The sequence below is a fragment of the Dendrobates tinctorius genome, unplaced genomic scaffold (assembly GCF_039654945.1).
Source record: "Dendrobates tinctorius isolate UK_male_01 unplaced genomic scaffold, ASM3965494v1 ptg000095l, whole genome shotgun sequence".
In the NCBI taxonomy this organism is placed as follows: Eukaryota; Metazoa; Chordata; class Amphibia; order Anura; family Dendrobatidae; genus Dendrobates; species Dendrobates tinctorius.
In genome coordinates this window covers 23,043,028-23,061,099 of record NW_027361763.1, presented here as the reverse complement: position 1 = coordinate 23,061,099, position 18,072 = coordinate 23,043,028, and the positions used below count along the sequence as shown (strand labels likewise).

Sequence of the window (18,072 nt, the reverse complement as noted above, 5' to 3'; positions counted from 1 at the left end):
TGGGTAGAGAACTGCAGCATCAGCTGTTGCTGCCGTTCTCTACGGGCTGCAGGAATCCAATGTCGGAAGGTAGGTATCCTTCCGCACTGTATTCCTCCGCCACTTAAAAAAAAAAAAAGTCCCTAGTCTCACTTTATGCCATTGCTGTGTGGGAAATTCCCACGCAGCAATGGCATAAAGTGAGACTAGGGACTTTTTTTTTTGTTTCTGACCAAATACTTATTTTCCAACATAATATGCAAATAAAATGAAAAAAAAACAGACAATGTGATTTTCTGGATTTTTTTTTCTCAGTTTGTCTACCATAGTTGAGGTCTACCTATGATGTAAATTACAGACACCTCTCATCTTTTTAAGTGGTGGAACTTGCACTATTGCTGACTGACTAAATACTTTTTTGCCCCACTGTAACAACTTAGTTCATTATTTTTTTTCTCTCCCTTTTATAAAATCCACCATCACTTAGAATCATAGAATCATAGAATCGTAGAGTTGGAAGGGACCTCCTGGGCCATCTGGTCCAATCGCCTGCTCAAAGCAGGATTCATTAAATCATCCCAGACAGATGTCTGTCCAGCCTCTGTTTGAAGACTTCCATTGATGGAGAAGTCACTACCTCTCGTGGCAGCCTGTTCCACTCATTTATCACTCTCACTGTCAAAAAGTTTTTTCTGATATCTAATCTGTGTCTCCTCCCATTCAGTTTCATCCCATTGCTTCTATTCTTTCATTGTGCAAATGTACAAATTAGAATAATGATAATCCTTCCACAATGTGACAGCCCTTGAGATATTTGTAGACAGTTATTAAGTCTCCTCTCAGTCTTCTTTTTTGAAAGCTAAGTATTCCCAAATTGTGTAACTGTTCCCCACAGGACATGGTTTGCAGACCGGTCACCATTCTGTTCGTTCACTCTTCTGTGAACTTGCGCCAGTTTGTTGATGTCTATTTTAAAATGTGGTGCCCAAAACTCGACACAGTATTCCCGATGAGGTATGACCAAAGTGGAATAGAGAGGGATAATGACTTCACATGATATAGACTGTATGCTTCTCTTAATACATCCAAAAATTGTATTTGCCTTTTTTGCTGCTGAATCACACTTTTGACTCATGTTTAGATTATGATCTATTAGTTTTCCCAACACTTTTCACATATGCTGTTGCTTAGCCCTATTCCTCCCATTCTGTATTCTTTTTTCATTTTTATTGCCCAGATGTAGTATTCTGCATGTTTCCCTGTTAAAAACCATTCTGTTAGTTTCTGCCCACTGCTCCAGTTTATTTATATCTTTCTGAATCCTCTGTCTTCTCTAGAAAAAGCAAGAGCCACAGAAAAAACGACCAAAAAGTCCCAAATATTGAAGTATAAAAATTTCATAATCAGTTAAACAGGTACAATAACAGACAAAGTTTCTTCAATAAAAAATTACATAAAAATACCATACAGATAAGGATGCACTTAGGAAGATAAGGTACTAAATGGAAAAGCCAGGGGGTTTCCAAAAAGAGGTATCAACTGCTGAAAAAAAAGCAAAACATGGAAAAATAAAATAAATATGTATTCAGGCAAATCACTCAAAATGCAATGGAAATATACATGAATGTACTGTAAACTAGACATAATAAGAGAAAAGTGTTGCATGCATAATACATGGCAATTAGTTGCGACAACCCCGATGCGTGTTTTGCGTCAGCTTCCTCAGTGGGTTAACATATATTTCCATTGCATTACGAGTGATTTGCCTGAATACATATGAGTGGTCTATTCCCTGTTAACCTAGGGATTTATGGATAGTATTGTAAATAATGATCTGTTTGAGTATATTGCCGGAGTGCTGCTGTAACCCTCAGACTGTGAGATCATTTAGACCCTAGCATTATATAATTATATGTTTGCTACATTGGTTTATTTTGTTCTAGGGTCTATTTACTCCACAACCTATTGTGCATTATTGTATCCTGCCTTCTCTTAATTATTATGGGATATTCACGTTATGTACCTAGTTTTTTCTGTGTTCCTGGCCATGTGACACCTTTTTGAACCTTCTCCTTATTTTAATGTTTTATTAATGTTTAAATAAAATTTGCCCTTTATTGCTTATAGCTGTTCACATTTTACTTCCTTTTTTTGGATTTATAAGTTGTATCCTTCTAGTCTTGTATTCCAATCATGGGTATCGTCCCACCAAGTTTCAGTGATTCCAATGACATCATATTTCTTTTCCTGTGTTAGTAGTTCCAATTCTCCTTGTTTGTTGCCCATGCTTTGTGCATTAGTATAGAAACATTTTAGTTTGTGATTGGTTTCTCTTTCTCCAATATTTGTATTAATTAGATTCTTTCGTCTTTGTTCTTCCTTTCCACTTCTAATAGCAGAGTTCTCAATAGCATTTGTCAGGTGTTTGGCTTTTTCCGGTTTTTGCTTCCCTTCCCACATTGTTCTAGTTTAAAGCTCTCCTTACAAGTGTAGCAAGGCGACTTTCAAATACTTGTTTTCAGTCTTCGTAAGGTGCACCCCATCTCTAGCAAGTAGTCCATCGTATAGGTAATTCACTCCATGATACAGAAATCCAAATCGTTGCTGACGGCACCATCGACGTAGCCAGTTGTTCACCTGCAGAATCTTATTCCACCTCCTTGTTCCATGGCCATCCACTGGGAGGATGGAAGAGAAGACCACCTGCGCTCCCAGTTCTTTCACTTTCTTACCTAAGTTTACAAAGTCTCTGCAGATGGTTTCCAGGTCGTTTCTTGTGGTGTCATTTGTCCCCACATGTAGTAGCAGGAATGGGTAGTCATCTGTAGGTCTGAAAGTCCTGATATCCTGTCAGACACATATTTAATTTTTGCACCTGGAAGACAGTACATTTCTCTTGAAGTTATATCCGGTCTGCAGATAGCGGCCTCTGTTCCTCTCAACAGGGAATCCCCCATGACCACCACTCTCCGTTTCTTCTTCACAACATTTTTCTTTCTCCATCCAGGAGAACTCTGAGGGCGTACAAGGTTGCTGTTTGTGGGCAAAGTCTTATCCTGATGTATTTCTTCATCATTCTCCTGTGTGAGAGTCTGGTACTGATTCCTGGGAAGTATGGGTGCTGACTGCCTCCCGATCCTCCTGCTTCTCTGGGTCACATGCTTCCACTCTGCTGTTTCTTCAGGTGCACTTCGAAATTGTTAATTTGTTAACATGTAGCAAGAGATGCAGCTCACCAAATGACTCCTGGCTTCTTCCATGTTCTTAATGTTAATGATATATGAAAGTGGTGAAAAACGGTAGGCGCGCGGTTACCGATTTCCTCCTTTAAGCTGCAATGGCCAAAATCCAGTGTTCTTTGAGCTCAATTACTCCTATAATAATAATAATTTTATTTTTATAGTGCCAACATATTCCGCAGCACTTTACATTATAGAGGGGACTTGTACAGATAATATACATTACAGCATAACAATAACCATAGATCAAAACAGATACCAAGAGGAATGAGGGCCCTGCTCGCAAGCTTACAGTCTATGAGGGAAAAGGGGAGACAAGAAAGGTGGATGGTAACATTATAGCATATTTTATTAAGTCATTCTGACCAATCATAAACTCAACAGCATTTAAGGTTATCCAAGGAGACCCATGTACTGTACATTATTCTTCAGAACACACAGACACAAATAATTATAAACTGTTTCATGACAATTCTAGGATTTATGACGTGACCTCAACTCAGACAATGTATTATTTCATTATTTTATTTATATGTTTTTGCATTTCTAAAAGTCCAGAAATTATTAAATTTGCTTATATTCTAGAGTGCTTATATTAATTTCTATTTTTATTCTTCACATAGATGCCATATAGCCGGTGCTCAGAAGAGTGTTTTCCAGGATCAAGAAAAGCTGTCCTAGAAGGTCAACACATATGTTGCTACGACTGTATCTTGTGCTCTAATGGAGAAGTTTCCAATAATTCTGGTAAAGGGAGCTAGTAATACTGAAAACTAAGTGTGAGAAAAAGCCTCAATAAGAGGATTTTCTATTGACCGTTTCCCCACATCAAACTGCTTATTTTGCACACAACTCTGAAATAAAATGTAAATTATCTTAATGGCATTAATGACATAGACATACATATACAGTACATACGTGAATGCACCAAATTGTCTTACAAAATGCAAAAAAAAAAAATGTTTCTCAATATAATACTAATACTTCTTACCCAATCTCTTATCTACGGATGAAATTTAAATTTGAATTCAGCAGATTCACTTTAATTTTAGCTGGGAAATTCAGATCACATTGAATATAATTCAAATTGAATGTGCCTTATGATGCTCTAAGATCTCTATAGAACACGAAGTGTAAAAATCTCAGGGGTTAAAAGAAAATGTTCTAACGCCTTCCCGATCTCACCTATTCTCTGCAACTCCCTATCCATTCCTCCCAGTTCCATTTCATTATTTTCTTCATAGAATTTGGTCTTCATGTTCAAACTTCTTGTCTGTTCTTTGCATCTTGATGTGGCAAGTGTTACTATGCAGCAAAGGCACTGAAGTCTGAGCCAGAACTATGAAAATGAAGACAGTTGACCCATAAAGGGAAGACCAGAGTATGAGGACCAGGCATGAAGCTTGATTTTCACTGCGGTTAAATCAGAATGTGGCTGGAAGTAGGAAATTGCGTATTTACAGTCACATGACTGCCCGCTATCGGCACTGGAGAATCTTGATACTATACAGTGCACAAGCTGTGAGAATTCAGAAATCTGCAGTCACATAGAGTAACTACAGACTTTTACCTGGAAAACCCCCGTAATTATAAAATAAAGCCCTGTAGTATGCCCAATCCTATCAGCGTGTAGTATACTCACTATCAGGATTTGGCTAGGATTGCTGGTTTCCTCAGTCATCACATCACAGGTTGAGACAGTTTTCATACATAGTCACATGTTGACTAGCTTTTCTTCTTGTTTCTCTCAGTGAAGCAGGGGCTGCTGTATTTCACTGACCATTGAGAGAATTAGGAAAGAATCTCTTTGGCAATTGACCGTAAGTGTGCAAATCATATATGATTGATCACATGGTGACTACTCAAAACGGGAGGAGGCGCCAAACTGAATTCAAGCCCCGAGTCTAGGAAAACCTAGAGTTACCTACTTTCTAATATTGTATGTAGTATACTGTGCAGACATCACACATTATCCGATGTTCTGTAACTGTAGTGTCGGTGGTGGGGTGCCGAGCTGGGGGGGTGGTCCTACTTTTATACCGCGCAGAGATGACAACAGAGACACGATGGAGGCAGATTCTGGGTGCAACAGGTCCAAGTTTATTTCTTCACTTGCCGTCCGACTGACGGCACACCTCACGGCCCTCCGTTTCCAGAGCCGCTTCTCACACCGTACACTGGAGACGTGTCTGCACACACCGTCCCCTCCTTTACTGTCGACGCTCCTGACAGTTCCGTCACTGTGGCTGCCTTAGGCCCATTAACCAACAGCGCTTCTACTGCTCAGTCGTCGTGTCACATACGGTGTCTTACACCCAGTACCTCGTCTCTGCTGCGGTCCTTTCCTGTCAGGACCACCCCCCTGACATCCTCTCTCCTCAGTCCCCCTGGTCTGGATTCTCCTCAGAGTGCACAGACTGTCGTAGTCCTCCTGTCACTTGAGCTCCCCCTGGGGACTGGAACTTTCTGGAACCCTCCCTCAGTATTTATAACTCCCCCGGTTCCTTGAAACTGTCACTCTAACTGTCACCACGCCCCCCATGACCAACGGTTTCTAAAGCCCTAAGCTGCTGTAAAGTCCTTTGCTCACACTCCACCCTGCCATCTAATGGTCATCCCAAGGTACTGCACGTCCACTACACTTTCCTAGTTGTTTCCCCACTGTAATCACTGACTCCTACCTACACTGTGCAAACCTATCTTTCTTCACTCTGACTAGTCCGTCCGTCCGTCAGGTCACCTTCCCTACACTCCCCCTTCCTTTGTCCATTGTCGTCCTCGACAATCGTCATCCCTGCCTTCGTCGTTCTGAATCTACACCTACATTCTGTTGTCGGACCAGAAGTTGAGCCAAACCCACTATCTGCGGGGGCCGAACCATACTGGGAGCACTATGCTCTGAGCAGCCTACTGCTACTCACCAGCGCGCACGCCACATGACAACGTCTTTCAAATTGGGCAAGGTACACCCGTATTCTCTCTACGGCATGTATCTTTCCCCTACTCCCCCCTACTGTTACCTTTCACTATCCGGTACGCCATGATCGAGGCCACTCACCTACCAGATCATTGCCGGCGCCCGCCTTTCCTTCTTCAGGGGTGTCCGTGGTGTTGGGGACCTGACCTAGGACGGCTGTCTTTCTCACGTCTTCCCACTCATTTTCCTTCTTTCAATTACATGTCATGGTCAGCGTCCCGGTCTCCCAGACCTCAACTCTTAGATCCCTACCGGATCTCACACTTTCCCTTGGTCCCGCAGACCTTCCCTTAACCCGGACCTGTTGCATTTTACTTTGGCATATCATACAATAAACAACTTTATAATAGCACAAGTTCCCATTTTTATATTATTTTTTTTTCATTTTCTTTTGCTTTAAAACTCAACGTTCAACAATAAACATCGCCAGTACTCCTTTTCCCTCCCCCTTCCTTGGACATGAACACTCCCTCTTGTCTTCGTATCCCCGTTCTGTCAAGTTTCCAAATCAGTAAAATAACATCCTGTAAGAGGAATATTCTAAAAAAAACCAGCTTAATCACATAAAACATTTTTTTTTTTTTAAAACTAGAACTGTTCTTTCAGACTCTGACAGTCCAGGCCATCTCCTGATGGCCGGTAGCAAGGGGCCCACAGCTGTGGAACTCCTGGGGTGAAGGGAGTGTCCAATACAGTCCTCTTTACGGGGGTTCGCGTTCCTCAGGTACCGCCAGTACCGCCACCGCATAATACCCGCTGGGGCAGTATTCTTTATAATAAGAGACAAAGTCCCCTATTTCCAGGGCACGGCCGTGGCGTATGGAGGCTACGTTCACGTATACCTTCTGACCAGTCTGATCACGTATGAAGCCATACCCCCGGGCCACATTGGTGTACACCAGCCGCCCCCAGGATCTTTCCACCGCCATGCCAGCCTCCCCTTTTGAATGAAGCAGGCTCCATACCTCCTGCTCTCGAACCTTCTTTTGTTTTACCACCTCCGCAACCCAAACGGAGGGTACCGCGCCAGTCCCAGAGTCCGGTGGGCGGGACCTTGCCGAGAAGGGGCGCGGGGCAGAGGCGGTCGATGATATCTGTGGCCCAGCAGCCGCTGGGGACGGGTAGCGGATGGGAGCAGCCGTGATTCCGGAGGGCTGGTCCACAGGGCCCGTTAAACAGACCCTAGCCGGTTCCAATACTGGCAATACCGTGGCCGCAGGGTAGGCCGCATCCACAACTTCCAGCAAAGCCGAAGTAACGGCCGGTTCGGGTGATGAGGCTGACACCGGCCGAGGGAGCGCAACCGCGCCTTCTGTAAATAAGCTCCGCCCTGGTGACTCCGGGCGGGAAGGCTCGGGAACGGGAGCTAGGGCCTTGCTCAATTCCACGTATAGCATAGGGCCCTCCGCAGCCGGGCCTTCCGGTACACTGGAGGCTGCGTGTTGTGGCAAAATGATAGGGGCCGCTTGTGAAGCCGCCGGCAGGGCCGGGGGAACTCTCACCTTCCCCGGCGCCACGGCCTCCGTCACACCACCGCACGGCTCATCCCGCAGCCTCCGCTCTCCAACTCGCTGTTCAGCGGGCCTAGCTTCCAGACTCAGGGGCTCCGCGAGGAGACTCTCCGCCGGTATCAATGGCGGCCGCTCCTTCTGGTTCCGCACGGGCTCCGCACAGATTCCTCTTCTTGCCCATGGACCCGAAGATGACGTCTTCTGTCTCAGCTCGTTCTCCTGCCGCCACTGCCATTCTAGGTGGCCAATGCCCCGACATCCGCAGCGTCTCATACCGTCCGGTGGGCAGCAATCGAATGGCGCCAAACAGTCGCTCCCAGGCTTTTCTTCGGTGTCACTCCCTCTGTGGGGTGGGGCGTTGGCAGGCCTCTCCACCCACCTGTCAGGGTCCAATATATGGAAACGTCGGCCTCCGGGCACATACTGCTGTCCACGGGGGTACGTCGGAGGGGGTCCCAGTCCATTCTGAACAACTGCGAACACCCGGACCTCGCCTCTGCGTTGAAGGAGCACCGCCATACTGCACTGTCCCTGGTACCGCCCCGGATCCTCTACTGGCCACACAGATTCATCACTGCGCTCCTCATTTGTAATCCACTGGTAAGCCAATCGTAATCCACCGGTAATTGTAATCCAAACTGAGTAGTCCGAGTCCTTTTCCATTCTTTGAGGCAGGTCTGCCGCAGAAGATGAGGTATTAGCGGCGGCCATCCTGCCGACTACGCCAAATGTAGTGTCGGTGGTGGGGTGCCGAGCTGGGGGGGGTGGTCCTACTTTTATACTGCGCAGAGATGACAACAGAGACACGATGGAGGCAGATTCTGGGTGCAACAGGTCCAAGTTTATTTCTTCACTTGCCGTCCGACTGACGGCACACCTCGCGGCCCTCCGTTTCCAGAGCCGCTTCTCACACCGTACACTGGAGACGTGTCTGCACACACCGTCCCCTCCTTTACTGTCGACGCTCCTGACAGTTCCGTCACTGTGGCTGCCTTAGGCCCATTAACCAACAGCGCTTCTACTGCTCAGTCGTCGTGTCACATACGGTGTCTTACACCCAGTACCTCGTCTCTGCTGCGGTCCTTTCCTGTCAGGACCACCCCCCTGACATCCTCTCTCCTCAGTCCCCCTGGTCTGGATTCTCCTCAGAGTGCACAGACTGTCGTAGTCCTCCTGTCACTTGAGCTCCCCCTGGGGACTGGAACTTTCTGGAACCCTCCCTCAGTATTTATAACTCCCCCGGTTCCTTGAAACTGTCACTCTAACTGTCACCACACCCCCCATGACCAACGGTTTCTAAAGCCCTAAGCTGCTGTAAAGTCCTTTGCTCACACTCCACCCTGCCATCTAATGGTCATCCCAAGGTACTGCACGTCCACTACACTTTCCTAGTTGTTTCCCCACTGTAATCACTGACTCCTACCTACACTGTGCAAACCTATCTTTCTTCACTCTGACTAGTCCGTCCGTCCGTCAGGTCACCTTCCCTACATAACCATAGTATAATATATACATATCATCACTAAAGTTGAGCAACTTTGGTCGGATCGGGTTTCATGAAAAAAAAATTTGTTTCAGATGACACTGGACCGACTAGGGCAAAAAAAGTTATCCGAAACCCGACCCCAATGCAAGTCAATGGGAAATAAAAGTCGACATTGAGTGGATGAATGTCATCCTCTAAAAACGTATAACGTGGCCAGTCTCTGCCCAACTATTCCATCTTTTGCACTGCAATAGTTCATCTCCCGGTTGGAGTATCAATGAAATAATTTAGCCCTTACTCTTCCTATCTCTAATTCTAAGCAGCCTGTTCTGAAGTTCTCTTTGTAGCCTATTACACCATAAAGTGACTGCGACACACCCTTCCTCACCTTCTCTCCTGATTGAACTTATTATACCATGAGATGCAAATCATTATATTCATGCCCATGTAGATGCACCAGAAGTCATGTGTAGAGATGAGCGAATGGGTCAAGGTTCAGTTCGGTTCGGATTTGGAGAACAGACCGATGTTCGCCGAACAGTTCGTCGAACGTATCCGAATCTCATTGAATTCAAAGAACCAAATGCATAGACAAGACCTTTGGAGGGGGGGGGAGCTGCCCAAAAAGTATAAATTAGAGGCAGAAAAGTGGCATCAATTGACTCACAGTACAAATTTAATAATGACACAGTAGTAGTCAGCCATGGGCCATGCATGAGGTATCAGGGTCTGGGCCAGCATTTACAGCTTTGAATTTAGGTGTAAATTAAGATGAGGTAGGTAAAAGAGTGGTGTAGGCCTCTGAGGTCCCTTCCAACTCTAACATACTAGGATTCTATGATTGAAGCTACAATGCCTGGAAAAAGTATTCATACCCTGCGCTACTGTGAAAATGCCACACTTTCTTATAGATATAACTACTTACTATAAGAATATAACTGACAAGCTTTAATAAAGTTGCTATTACACATTTATCACATTTATATAAATGGGGAAGAACAGAAATATTGTTCTAGAAAGACATTCTGAAGGAGTCCTATAATTCGGTCAAATGATATTTGTAGTTACAGTGGGGCAAAAAAGTATTTAGTCAGTCAGCAATAGTGCAAGTTCCACCACTTAAAAAGATGAGAGGTGTCTGTAATTTACATCATAGGTAGACCTCAACTATGGGAGACAAACTGAGAAAAAAAAATCCAGAAAATCACAATGTCTGTTTTTTTTTCATTTTATTTGCATATTATGGTGGAAAATAAGTATTTGGTCAGAAACAAAATTTCATCTCAATACTTTGTGATATATCCTTTGTTGGCAATGACAGAGGTCAAACGTTTTCTGTAAGTCTTCACAAGGTTGCCACACACTGTTGTTGGTATGTTGGCCCATTCCTCCATGCAGATCTCCTCTAGAGCAGTGATGTTTTTGGCTTTTCGCTTGGCAACACGGACTTTCAACTCCCTCCAAAGGTTTTCTATAGGTTTGAGATCTGGAGACTGGCTAGGCCACTCCAGGACCTTGAAATGCTTCTTACGAAGCCACTCCTTCGTTGCCCTGGCGGTGTGCTTTGGATCATTGTCATGTTGAAAGACCCAGCCACATTTCATATTCAATGCCCTTGCTGATGGAAGGAGGTTTTCACTCAAAATCTCACGATACATGGCCCCATTCATTCTTTCATGTACCCGGATCAGTCGTCCTGGCCCCTTTGCAGAGAAACAGCCCCAAAGCATGATGTTTCCACCACCATGCTTTACAGTAGGTATGGTGTTTGATGGATGCAACTCAGTATTCTTTTTCCTCCAAACACGACAAGTTGTGTTTCTACCAAACAGTTCCAGTTTGGTTTCATCAGACCATAGGACATTCTCCCAAAACTCCTCTGGATCATCCAAATGCTCTCTAGCAAACTTCAGACGGGCCCGGACATGTACAGGCTTAAGCAGTGGGACACGTCTGGCACTGCAGGATCTGAGTCCATGGTGGCGTAGTGTGTTACTTATAGTAGGCCTTGTTACATTGGTCCCAGCTCTCTGCAGTTCATTTACTAGGTCCCCCCGTGTGGTTCTGGGATTTTTGCTCACCGTTCTTGTGATCATTCTGACCCCACGGGGTGGGATTTTGCGTGGAGCCCCAGATCGAGGGAGATTATCAGTGGTCTTGTATGTCTTCCATTTTCTAATTATTGCTCCCACAGTTGATTTCTTCACTCCAAGCTGGTTGGCTATTGCAGATTCAGTCTTCCCAGCCTGGTGCAGGGCTACAATTTTGTTTCTGGTGTCCTTTGACAGCTCTTTGGTCTTCACCATAGTGGAGTTTGGAGTCAGACTGTTTGAGGGTGTGCACAGGTGTCTTTTTATACTGATAACAAGTTTAAACAGGTGCCATTACTACAGGTAATGAGTGGAGGAAAGAGGAGACTCTTAAAGAAGAAGTTACAGGTCTGTGAGAGCCAGAAATCTTGATTGCTTGTTTCTGACCAAATACTTATTTTCCACCATAATATGCAAATAAAATGAAAAAAAAACAGACAATGTGATTTTCTGGATTTTTTTTTCTCAGTTTGTCTCCCATAGTTGAGGTCTACCTATGATGTAAATTACAGACGCCTCTCATCTTTTTAAGTGGTGGAACTTGCACTATTGCTGACTGACTAAATACTTTTTTGCCCCACTGTATGTAGATCTAGTTAGTTATTGGTCTAATATAGAAATATTACAAACTTTTACAGAATTTCTGCCATGGTTTTTCATTTTGTTTTAATTTATGCGTAAGGGCAATATTGCCTTTTATTAAAGTAATAAATGGAAAGGTTAAAGTCAGGCATATATTGGCAGCCTATCAGTTGCTGAAAGCAACGATAAAAAGTAATATAGAATCACATTACTCTAAAATGTATGTCCTACTCAACTTCCACAAAAAGGAATAAAATTGCTTCCCTTCCCTGCAGGCCCCTGAAGGACCCTGCGGCCATCTTGCGGCCAGGACTCTTCATGGAGACAACTAGGACAAAGCGATCGTATTGCGTTTTTATGATGGAAGAGCGCAGGGGGCCCCCTCCTTGTGTGATACCCCTCTACGTCACTGTCACTACTGACAGTGACATCAGAGAGGTTAAATGCCCGCTTGTGGGCATTGCTGTGGGTTGTCAGCTGTCACATACAGCTGACACTCGCACCCGATCGCCGCTGTGCTCAGCGTGAGGCTGCTTGAGAACGGTGCGCCATACTACCACTGCTGTTTGCGGGAATGCAATTCCCACAGAGCAGTAGTAGTACCGCACATGTCTTGAAGGGGAGCATGCTAGGGAGTTTTGGAGCATCATACAGTTTTTCAGAAATTATACTGTGTAACGGAGACCTATATTTATAAGGGAGCTATAAGGGCATTATTTTGTGAGCACTAGTGTGGGTGACTATTATATAGTGTGGGGGCTTTATATTGTGTATAGTAATCTCTCAGGGGCATCATAGGGTGAGGAGGGCTTTATTATGTGTGTAGGGGTGATTTCTGGGCATTCATACTGTGTATAGTGAACATTGGGGACATTATACTGTTTATAGGGAGCTGATAGAGACAACATACTGTGCATACCGGAGTTATAATGATATCCAACTTTACTTAGGGGGGAAGTTGTGGCATCATACTGTGGGGAGTCTTTGGGCGCTATCACATTGTGTACATGGGTGATATGAGGACATCATAAAATGTAAAGTGTAGCTGTGGGGACAGTATGAGAGCTGTAACAGAATTATCCTGTGCATAGAAGAGCTATAAAAACATTACAATGTGTATTGGGGAGCTATGGGGGCATCATGCTATGTATGAGGTAGATAAAGGAGCATCATAATGTACATAGAGTATATGTACACATGGATCTCACAGGATATTATTACTGTATTTGGGGGGCTAAAATGACATTACTTTAGTAAATGTGGAGACTCGTGGAATACTATTATTATATGTGATGGACTAGTGAGGCTGCAGGGCTCTCTTGACATAAAGATATCATGAGAGCCCCATGACGTCTGATATTCCTGGAAAAACACTAGCACTAGAGATGAGAAAAGGAAGACTTTCGTTTTACATAGGTGAATAAAGTGACTGAGAAGGGGTTATCTGAGTAGTAGACAACGACTTTAAGGCCAAATATAGTGTTGTTTACTATGAGGTTAATTAATTTTAAATACAATCCAATTAAATATTCTCCAAGTGACAATTTTAAAATATTTTGATTTTGGTTTTCTATTACTTACATTTCTATATTTCAGATGCTGAAAACTGTGAAAAGTGTTCATACTCTGAATGGCCAAATGATGCAAGAGACAAGTGTGTCCCTAAAGTTATTGAGTTTCTCTCTTATGACACTGATGTAGTCGCCTATGTCTTCTTGTTCTTGTTAGTTTTATCTTCTACTACAATTATATTACTAATCGGAATATTTATATTTTTCTGGAATACTCCTGTTGTAAGAGCTAATAATCGGAACCTCAGCTTTATTCTGCTTGTTTCTCTCAAGCTCAGTTTGCTCTGTATTTTCCTCTTCATTGGTAAACCAGTGGATATAACTTGTATGCTCCGTCATGTCTCCTTTGGAATCATCTTCACTGTTGTATTGTCAACAATCTTGGCCAAGACCATCATGGTTTGTATTGCCTTCAAAGCCACCACACCTGGCAGCTCCTGGAGAAAATGGATTGGTGCTAAGCTTCCTAATTCTATAGTGATGATTTTATCATCTGTTCAGGTTCTGAATTCAATACTCTGGTTGTTGCTTTCGCCTCCATTTCAGGAGCAAGACATGGACTCCTATCCTGGAAAGATCATCATTCAGTGTAATGAGGGCTCACGACTGGCCTTTTATTTCATGTTGGGCTATATGGGGTTTCTGGCGGCTGTGAGTCTAATTCTGGCTTTTATGGTTAGGAAATTACCTGACATCTACAATGAAGCCAAGCACATCACCTTCAGCATGCTGGTGTTCTTCAGTGTCTGGATCTGTGCCATCCCGGCTTACGTAAGCAGTAAAGGAAAAAATATAGTTAGTGTAGAAGTATTTGCCATATGGGCTTCAGGTAATGGGATAGTGATCTGTATATTCTTACCTAAGCTTTGGAACATACTGGCAAAATCAGAAACGAAAACAAGTTATTTACTAGAAAAATCACTTAGAAGGTAAGTTATATGAATTGTCTGGACTTGACAATTTTTATTTAGCTCAAGCAAGAAAAATTATGAAGTTGATCGCCAAGTATCCTAGTTAGGAAATTGCTATTAATGTTGAGAAAATTAGCTGTTGTCCCTGCTTTTTCCCTGTGCATAGTGTTAGGCATCTGGATAGATGCCAAGCATTACCTGTTCCTGCGGTCTCCCATTCATGTCCGGTTGCTGCTTAGCCCAGACTTTGGTCCCAGCATCTTTCTCAGGCTCGTGGTATATGTTTGCTTACTGCTGGTTCTCCAGCCAAGTCTATGGTAACCAGTGATATACAGGTGCAGCCTTGCGCTCTGGAGTCTAAGTCTAGAGATCACCTTACTAAGCATGTCCGTGATGTGGCGTCCTTCCATTGGTGGTCGGACGTTAGCTGCTCTGGTGAGGTGGCAGCTGTGGATTGGTCTGCGGGTGACACCTTGATCAACTGGGCGTGAGTGTTTGGGGTGGTGCCTAGTGTATAAAAGGCTCTCAGCGGTGCACGTGGGCATGCTGGTGTCAATCATGTTTGGTGTGTGTGGTGGATACTCTACCACTCTGTCTGCAAGTTTGTGTGTCTGCCTATGCTCTTAGACTGTACACTTTGGCAGGCAGTAGCACGCCTATGTGGTTTTGTAACCATGGCTCAATGCCTGAGTCTCTATCCTGCTACGTGCTTAGGGTGCAAGTCAGGCACAAGTTCAGTAGCGTCAGGACTGGGGTAACAAGCCGCATGGCTTGCATCTGTTTCTTTCTTTTGTGCGGTTAGCACAGTTTAGTTGCAGAGCAAGCCTTTTTCATGAGCTTTTTCATGTGCTATTATCCCTGTGATGTCAGCGGAGTTTAGCACTTAGCACACTCTGCAGTACCTCTCGGTAAAGTAACTGAGCTTGGTACTCAGTGCTCCCATCACATTGTGTGACGCTAACACAGTTTATTTAAGGTAACGCTGGCTGTTTTATTCCATCATCGCTCACACTAACAGCAGGTAACATCTCTGCACGGTGGACCCCGGGTTGTGATTGCACTTTATTTATATTTTATTTAGTGCAATCTGCCAACCTAACACATAGAATCAAATGTATCATTACATTATTTACAAACTCATACAAAAGCAGGCCACTGTGCAAGAGCAATACATGGGCACCTTGCAGTGGAATATCTCACCATAATGCACAATCTCCTGCTTTGGAGGTGGAAGCGAGCCTTTTTACCTCTTCTGTCTCTGTGTAGATGTAGAGCGGCACAGGGTTCCATTTACACCATGCCACTCTGCATGAAAGCATAGGTCCTGGCTGAATGTGTGGATTTGGGCTGTGAGGGCCTTACACCCATGCAGACTGTATGTAGCTGTTAGCGTGGGCAGGCTAGGAACACAGTTTCCATAGTTCTATAAAGGAGACCATTATTTAAACATAAAGTTTTTACTGAATGATAATTTTGCAAAGGTTATATACAAAGGATAGTGGGCACAAAGCCATATGGTTCATTCATCTACGGAAGAAAGCGTTTTCTCGCACACAGTATTGTTCCTTTGTAGTTCTACTCAAGGGTTTTGCATACACACTATTTGGTCGTCCATCATCACAATATATCCTGAATGCCACAGTCCTAATCAGCATGTCTTTCTACTCACTTGGCGTTTCCACATTTCCTCCCACTACTGGTGCCATGAATCTACCTGTTCCACCAACTGAGTCCTGTTTAGGTCCATTAACTTTGGTGTTGAGAATCCAGGGATTTGTGACACAGCATCGTATCCACTGATGACTCCTCCAGAAAGCTACTATATCTAGTTAATCACTTCTTCTTTAGGATCTCGCTATCCCTGGCCTTAAGTCTCCAGAATCTATGGATTACCTCTGTTTGGTAGCAATGATGTACACTCCTACCAACATCATACAATGATGTTGGTAGGAGTGTTGACCGTGTGCTTAGTGTCTTGTATATGACACTACCCATTTACAACAGCTTCTTCATTCACTCTGCTGGAACTGTAAAGTGGAACCTTTTTTTACCCAATTAAAAATTTGAAAACGCAACGTGTGAACAAGTTCTAAGGATAGCCTTACCCTCATTTGCGAATGCTTTGTGCTTGCTCTCCACATTAAAATTTGCCAGCGAGTCCCAGGTAACAGCCTTGGTCAGCCCCTCTATGGATATTAGAGATGCATGCCACCTATTTAATCTAGCTGCTCTCAGCCATTTGTGGAGGTCAGAGAATACAGCCTAGCACACAACTGCATGTTTCTTGCGTAAAAGCATAAGCCAGTGGTTGTTACAAAAACCAACATATCTGTCCTTGAGTTTTTGTTGTGCATCCTAGAGAAACAATTGGAATCTGCACATTATACCTTCTAAACATCATGCAAATCCTCCAGTTTATTGATAGGATTATCATTGAAGGGTAATCATCATCAAATGGTTACTACGTTGTGTACGGTGATATCAATCCACTATATTATGATAGTGCTGAGGACATAAAGATTAAAATTTATAGACCATGGTGAGTATTTGGTCAGTATTTGACAACCAAAATCAGGAGCGGATGAAAAATGCAAAAGTTCTGACATGTTTCTATTGTTATTTTCCTTTGTGTTAGGCGCCGGGATTTTTCCGCTGGATGGGATGGATCTCAAGCCTTGTCTGGTGCTGTGGCCTCCCATTCAGGCTCAGCACTGGGATGACTGCTCAGCATAGACTTTGGACTCAGCGCCTTACCCAGGCAAATGCTGCACATGTAGTTGCTGCTGGCCCTCCAGCTAAGCCTATGGTGACTACTGCTTTACACATGCAGCGTTGTACTCTGGAGCCTATGTCCAGATTTCAGCCTACTGAGCATGTCCAGGATGTGGCACCTTCTCATTGGTGCTCGGATATCACCTGCTCTGGTTATGGGGCAGCTTCTGACTGGTCCACAGGCAAGGTCCTGTCTCTCTGGGCTTGAGCTGTATGCATAAAAGGTCTTCTGGAGTGCACGCCTGTGTGCTAGCAACATGTGCATGTCCATTAAAAAAAAGAAAGAGGTAACACTCACCGCTGTAAAATCCAATATTTATTGCGATGCTTAAAACATGTTCAGCATGGCCTGTAGAAGCAAAAAAGGACAAAATAGCCATCGTCCTCAATCCACTCCTCCTCATCCTGCTGAACATGTTTTAAGCATTTGCTTAAAGTGTTCTCTCGCAGCCTTGCTCCGCCATTTTGCTAGCTTCCGTTTCTCCATCACCACACGGTGGACCCGGGCTTGCGAACGCACCTTATTATAATTTCTTATTTGGTGCATTCCGGCAATCCTAACACTCTGATTGTTTCACTCCTGGTTTTGGCTTACAAATACTAATGTCAAATACTGACCACTTACTGAATATTTGAATGAGGTCTTATAGATATCATTAATAGAGGAACAGACCAAACTGATGAAGTTAACATTCAGGCATCATTCAATTGCAGTCCGAAGATTTTACATAGACGCATTGACGTGCATGGCCAAGTGCATTCTGAATATTAGATCAAACTCAGATATGCAGCAATTTTTCCCTTGGAATGTATTTGCCTGAGTATAAAATCTAACATGTGCACAGCCCCAAAGAATATCATGGGTCCGGATGCAATCTGATGCTTTTTGGAATCGCACTAGGACCGAAAATGCGCTTATAGAAAAAGATGGTAGTATTTTCTGTGTGCATCTTT

The 18,072-nt window shown here is 43.9% G+C and overlaps 1 protein-coding gene across 1 annotated transcript in view; it reads left to right on the top strand.

Moving 5' to 3' along the window:
- Positions 1-18,072, top strand: part of LOC141098824 (vomeronasal type-2 receptor 26-like) — a 150,369-nt gene that overhangs the window by 81,147 nt on the left and 51,150 nt on the right. Inside the window, exons 5-6 of the mRNA XM_073586797.1 lie at positions 3,842-3,965; positions 13,461-14,364. Coding sequence (XP_073442898.1) covers positions 3,842-3,965; positions 13,461-14,364 — 1,028 coding nt within the window. The remainder of the gene's footprint in view (positions 1-3,841; positions 3,966-13,460; positions 14,365-18,072) is intronic.